The sequence below is a fragment of the Mya arenaria genome, chromosome 8, assembly GCF_026914265.1.
Source record: "Mya arenaria isolate MELC-2E11 chromosome 8, ASM2691426v1".
NCBI lineage: Eukaryota > Metazoa > Mollusca > Bivalvia > Myida > Myidae > Mya > Mya arenaria.
In genome coordinates this window covers 60,880,135-60,887,030 of record NC_069129.1, presented here as the reverse complement: position 1 = coordinate 60,887,030, position 6,896 = coordinate 60,880,135, and the positions used below count along the sequence as shown (strand labels likewise).

Below are 6,896 nucleotides of genomic sequence, written 5' to 3'. Positions count from 1 at the left end.
TCTCATTCTTCTTGCTAAAAAGGCCGTTTAATATCCTTATACTTCCGCCAAAGTTGTGTTTGTTTACACGTATTTTCAGTACATAAATTACCAGCACATTCAACACTGATAAAATGTTAAAGACAGGAAAAAATGCTAAGGCCAAATAAAAAAATAGGTGCGTTTCAGGTAACGCTGCCAAAAAAAAATAGGGTAGGTAGGTCGGAATATTTTTTTATATATATTTTTTTGATATATTGATTTCAGTAACTGTTGACTCAGAAAATAAAAAAAATAAAAGTCATCAATTTTCAGGTTTATCAGTAGTTTTTAAACATGTTCCATGCTTCAAAGGAAACATTCTTTATTTGTCTGGTTAAATACTTTGACAATGATGGTTGGATTTCAACTAAGTTATGATACACCACTCTGCTATTATTTAAGACTTTCCAGGAACGGTATTACTTTTCTTTATTCACCCCTTTGCTTTCAATCACCCTCTGTAGAATGCTAACCTCCCTGTAACATAATTACATGAAGAGTGGGACAGCAAATTTACCATATAAGCCATCAGCCAAGGAAACCTCAATGCTGTCAAGAGGACCTGGGGGTTCAGGTTTGAAGAACAAGTAACATGCAGGTTTTATTGCCAAAATTGCACACTTAAGTCTGACATATCAATCCGAAAGTCAGTATCTGACACATTTGTATCTGACAAGAAAATATAGTTCAAGAATTGAAATATACCTGCCACACAAGCACAAACTACCCGTAATTCACCTTTGAGTTCGGACAATCTAAAAATTCGGACATCCATTATTATTTTCATTTTTATTTTTATTTTATGTACCTAATTTTCGGACACCCAAAGGACATCGATTGTAAATTACAGTTACTAAGTCTCACAGACAAAAATTATTGATCTTTATCGTTACACTTCCTGGCTAGATTACCTAATCGTATACATCACTGTGATAAGTTTGTTAGTTACTACCAATCCTAAACGATTTATTGCCTGTTGAAAAGGATGTGTGATATATTTAATGGAGGATTAAAAAAACAACAAGGGCAATCAAGAGATTAAGAAAAGACAGACATTACATGTTTGTAAAACGATCCGCCAATAAACTTTGAAACTTGTACCACACTTTTAATATAGACTTAATGAAGCAATAATCGCACAGTAATACTCATTGAAACATCAATAGAACAATAAAAGTCAACACATTCAATGATAAAGGTAACTATTTAATGTGATTAATTAAAGTTAGAAATGCAATACTTAAGTTACAATCAAAAACACCACCCAGACACATTTATCCTGCGATTCTAGGACATTTGCCCCCCCGGATGTTTGCCCCCCCGGATGTTTGCCCCCCTTTTGGACCATCGCGGACATTTGCCCCCCCGCCGTTTTCGAGGGGGCGGACATTTGCCCCCCCGCCGTTTTCGAGGGGGCGGACATTTGCCCCCCCCCCCCCGGTTTTATAAGTTTATACCAAGATATTAAAAATATATTAATTTATAAAAAAAATGAACATTTTTTTCTTTAACTATTTGTTCAATTTACGTGCAAACTGCCAACCGATTTACACCAGTTTGTATGTTTGTCACTAATTACATATAAATGTAAATCCTTTTATAATATTTTTATTTCAAATCAGAAGTCATATAGCACATTTATAGCACTCATATATACAAGTATATACAGCAAAAAATACGTTTCTGTTCTCTGAATGGTATGATAAGTAATTCACTAATCAAGATCAAAATAGCACATTCATTTTAGCACATTCATCATATCATATTACAGGTACATTACAGATGTTCAGTCCTAACGCAGTCGGATGTGACCCCCAATGGCCTGCAGAAACTCTTCGACCGTCTTCTGTCCATTGGATAACTGCTGGCACAGGGTCTTCAACGTCTTCTGGTATCGTACTGTTCCCTTCCTCGCTGGCTTCTTTGATGGCTGGCCTCTCTGGACACGGAGGATCTCTGCTTCCACCATTGCAGCGTCCTTCTCGAAGCAGGAGATGACAGTCCAAAGCGAGGGATTGACGTGGCCGACGAGACACCGGAACCCATTGTTCCAGGCTTCACACACGTTGTTGGTCCTGGCCTCGTCGTTCAAAGTGGCTGTGTTGACGTTCCAAGTGGCTGGCTCGAACCTTGGTTTTGTAATTATTGACTCATTGATCGAGGTGACAATTTATATATTATTTAAGTTTGATGGCTAGAAGTGTAATTGTATAATTATGTTATGCCAATAAACTGCTGCATTGAATTGAATTTACCTGAAAGGGCCGTTGACGTAGTTCCGATCGAAGTAGTCGACTACTGGCTCCAGGACTTCTGTAGTCTGGCTCTTCAGGTACGCCATTCCTTCCTTCACCTGATCCTCTGGAAGGAAGGCCAGTCCGTCCAACATTCCACAGAACTGACGAGCACTCCCAGGTGATGGTGGTCTTGCTGCTTTTCTTCTTCGTGTACGTAAAACTATCAAAGCAAAGCTTTGGTGCGCCTCTACTACTCGTAATGAATTCCATGTTGCTTCGTGGAAGTGAATTGTGAGTTGTAATTTGTGATAGGAAATACGTCCATTATATGAGTCCCGTGTTCTTAGTTTGTATTTTGAGCAAAAGTACGTCACATTTTTCTCGTTAATTATCTCTTCTTTGATATCATGCAAACAGAGGTAAATAGCGCGATCGAGATTGCTTTAATTGTTTCTCATTAATTAACTCTTCTTTGATATCATGCAAACAGAGGTAAATAGCGCGATCGAGATTGCTTTAATTGTTTCTCATTAATTAACACTTCTTTGATATCATGCACACATAGGTAATTAGCGCGATCGGGATTGCTTTAATTGTAGTGTTGGATCGCACTTTAATACAAACACATGTTTGGTGTTGATAGTTTGTAAGATTATTAAAGTTATCGCAAATGTCCGCCCCATCGAAAATGGAGGGGGGGCAAATGTCCGCCCCCTCGAACATTGAGGGGGGGCAAATGTCCGCCCCCTCGAAAACGGCGGGGGGGCAAATGTCCGCCATGGTCCAAAAGGGGGGCAAACATCCGGGGGGGCAAATGTCCGGGGGGGCAAATGTCCGTTTACCTTATCCTACATAGCAATATCCATGCTCTCCATGAGATTCTCGTGGGTATAACTGAGAGTTATGTGACGTCACACAATGTGACTGTTTGATCTGAAGCCGATAAAAGGTGTTTATTCATTTCAATGCATGTATAAAATGGTGTTGAATGGGATTTTAATTAACTTGATGAAGGAGTTACACTTTTAGGCGTAATAACCATTGATAACTACGGTAAAATGCAGACATGAAGAAAAATGGCAGGTTTACCATACATGTAGATAAAATGTAAAAATGGTTATTTTCTATGATTTGGGAGAGCGAAAAATTATTTATTTTAAGGTGCCCGAACTCTAAGGGGAAGTACGGTAAATACATTCAGAAATCCAACTCAAATATTGTCAACTTTACGTACATACATTTCGTAACAAATGCTTTTCGTACCCAAATCACATTTTTTTCAGGGAAAAATAGGTTAGGGTCGGCGGAAAAAATAGGGTCGGTCGGGTAACCTGAAACAGACCTATTTTTTATTTGGCCTAAATGGGTAACAATACCGGTTCTCATACCCAATGTTCGTTTGCAAACGATTGATCCGATTTAAGTTAAAGACCTTTAATACTGTGAAAAGCAATCGAGGTTTCTTGATTGTAAGTTTTGATACACGTTTTGTGTATAAACAACTCTGTAGGCAACGCAGTTACCCCAACATTTGTCAATCATGATAGTTTGTGTTAGTTTGGCCCTAATCCCTGTGCGTTGAAACAGGATTTAAGAGATAATGATAACGTTTAAGCTACTGTATGATCTATTGCTGTTTCGTATTAGAGTATGTGTCACTTTCTTTGACTTATGTCAATCCCTGTTGTTTGGGTCGTTGGTGATTATGTCATCACATTACCGAATACCATCGGTCATTAATCAAAGCTTTACGACGATCCCAAATGTTCATTAAAGTGTTCGTACTAATGAAAACAACAATAATTGTGTAGCTTTTACTACGAATTAAGTCTACTTTCAGACACCATTACAAAAAAAGGGCGGCACTCAACATTTATAATTTAATAAACATTTCCCCTGGGTTTGTAGCATTCAAATATATTTGATGGAACAGCACAAATATCTAATATCATTAGTTTCAAAGCTTCTGGTTTATGTATAGCACATATCTGCAGAATGTTTTACTTCATAATGCTTCTTGAACATAATACCAAGGAAAGAAATAACAAAGGCTAATATGCAGTGCCGAAAAAGCGACACACCAATTACATGAACCTACATTAATAAGATTCACAAATTAAATTTACATATATAATGAGTTTGAATATTTGTTGCCTAATTCGGTGACAAGTTATCCAAATAATGGGGCATAGTTATAGGTTTGTCGGTCATGAAGATGGAAACTTGTAGTGATACAGTACAATTAATGGCTCTTACAGATTACGTATTGAAGTATTTTTGTAATAAACAACAGCGCTATATACTGTGGAAGAATTAAGCGATCGATACAGCGTCTTTAATGAGCGTCTAAAAGACTTTCTTGTTAATTTGCATGTAGTTATTTTACCAGCTTTGATATCGATGGAAAAACATTCGAATCAAGCGTAACTTCCTAGGTATAAGAAGGAGAGAGCAACAGAAAATTGAAGTTTTGTTTGATTTTCCTATTTCCGATCGTGGGCAAATTGGAAAGTTTATCATGTGCACACCTGATAAGGGATAGTGTCACGAGATGATTTGCGACCGCGAGTTATCTCTCTTCAAGTCTTTTCAAAATATATTGGAATGTATTGCTTTATGAAATTGAAAATTCATGTCGACTCAATAACCTTGCTTTTGCCGGTATGGTTTAATAATTGTTTCATGTTTGAAACGTTCAACCAACAATCTAGCAATACATTCTGATACTCATTCTTATAACATGAATATAAACACGATATTAATATTTGATATTCATATTGAATTCTGCTTGTAAAACAGAAACCAAATACATTAATATATTGCCTTTAAAAATGCTAGAAAATAAGCAAAATTCATCAAATGTATGGCATTTCGATCTTATTAATCTAAATGTTAAGTATAAGGTAACTGTGTCTGAAAACAAGATCACAGTCAATAGCTATAAGAGAACCTATTTTCATTACCGAATCCAGTTTAGAATACATATATTGGTAATACATTGATTGAATTCACATGTATTGAAATTAATTAAATATTTAAAAAAATCCAAACATTTAGACATGGCGCCAATTTTCATATTAAATGTGTTTCTTTCATTACTGTTCTGATTGTCATTTATATGTGGTATAGTCATTACTGAATAAGACATAATATAAAGGCTTTTATATATTACACGACTCGTTCGTTAAATATTGACGTTTCATCCAAATGCTTTTGGATTTCAAATGATTGTATATGGTATGTTGAATGCGCATATTTGACTTCGTAACAGGAGCAGAAGTTTATCTCTGTATCATCACGAGCTGCATAGCTTAAGATTATATGACAACGTCAGCAGTAAAACATGAACACTAGTCACTTTAAGTACGAACTTGTCACTTAAGGATCTCTGTGCTATGGTTTGGCGTGATTGAAGTCATCTTGATGCACGAGTTAACAGGAATACACCACAGAAGCATTTGTGTGTGTGTGTGTGTGGGGGGGGACATATTATTTCCATGATTCTCTGTTAAAGGGTTAGAGCATCCTAGAGCAGTTCGGATTGTACTGACCTGTCCGAGGCCACCACTATAGTAATGTATAATTATGAGTTTAACGCGAGCTTGATAATATTATACATGGCCACTTCTTGAAAGAACCATGGCTCACTCGGGAGAGGGGGATGGGGTGGTCTGTCGCTATAAAACACGGTGTTAAACCGGGAAAATTAACATATTTTTACATTTTCCGCTTCTTTAACCCATTTTATATATAAACTTCAATATTCATTCTTACAATCATTATAAAAACATGCCCTTTCAAGACAAAACATCACTAACCTCAAGACATTATCAGACCTTTCGGGTGGTGAGGTGTAACTTTTGTTAATAACATTATTTCAAATGAATAGTATTGTATACCGTTTCACTTTCCATATTGTCAATTATTATTCCGCCCTCTAAAATAACATGTATCTGGTTTGGGAACGTTGATATGTAGCGTAGCGTGGCCTGCTGTATATCGAGTATTAAATATTGAAATCCATAAAACTAATACGTCGGTGTTTTATATTAACTAAAAAACCAATATCTAATTTCACTGTTCAAGTCAACAATTTAATCCGCATTTATGCAAGTAATTAATAAATAAAAAATGACTTACTAGTATATTATGGAATTGAAAACCTTATTCGGCTATAATTGATTCATTGGTAGACCCATTAACTGGAAGGTTTCAGTGGTTTACGGAAGTTGTTTACATTATTTACATCACAAACTATAGAAAAAGTCCAATAGTCGAAAGTTTAAACAAAAAACCCGTTTAATGGCGCACAGGGTCAATGAAATAGAACACAAAAACAAACAATCACAAACCAGAAATACATGACAACAGCACAAAACTCAACAAACAACACACTACATATATAATATATAAGACTTGGGGTGTGTATCTGGATTTTTAGGTACCGCCTTGAAACGTGTCTTAAATAAAATACTAATTGGCGTCGTATTATTTTTACAACTTAGAGCCGAAAATGATCTTATACACACACTGGTAAAAGATACAAACAAGTATGTTCAGTCAGTAAATTAAACGGTAAACGATGTGATTCTTCCACTGATTGGTAACGGCAGCCGAGCCACACGAACATATACAACA

The 6,896-nt window shown here is 36.2% G+C and overlaps 1 protein-coding gene across 1 annotated transcript; it reads right to left on the bottom strand.

Annotated features, from left to right (window-relative positions):
• Positions 1-1,619: 1,619 nt before the first annotated feature.
• Positions 1,620-2,410, bottom strand: LOC128244421 (uncharacterized). Its single transcript, XM_052962429.1, has 2 exons — positions 2,277-2,410; positions 1,620-2,150 (listed from the first exon to the last, which is right to left on the bottom strand). Exons 1-2 carry the CDS (start codon positions 2,408-2,410, stop codon positions 1,814-1,816), a joined length of 471 nt encoding a protein of 156 aa, XP_052818389.1. The 3' UTR covers positions 1,620-1,813.
• Positions 2,411-6,896: the final 4,486 nt, after the last annotated feature.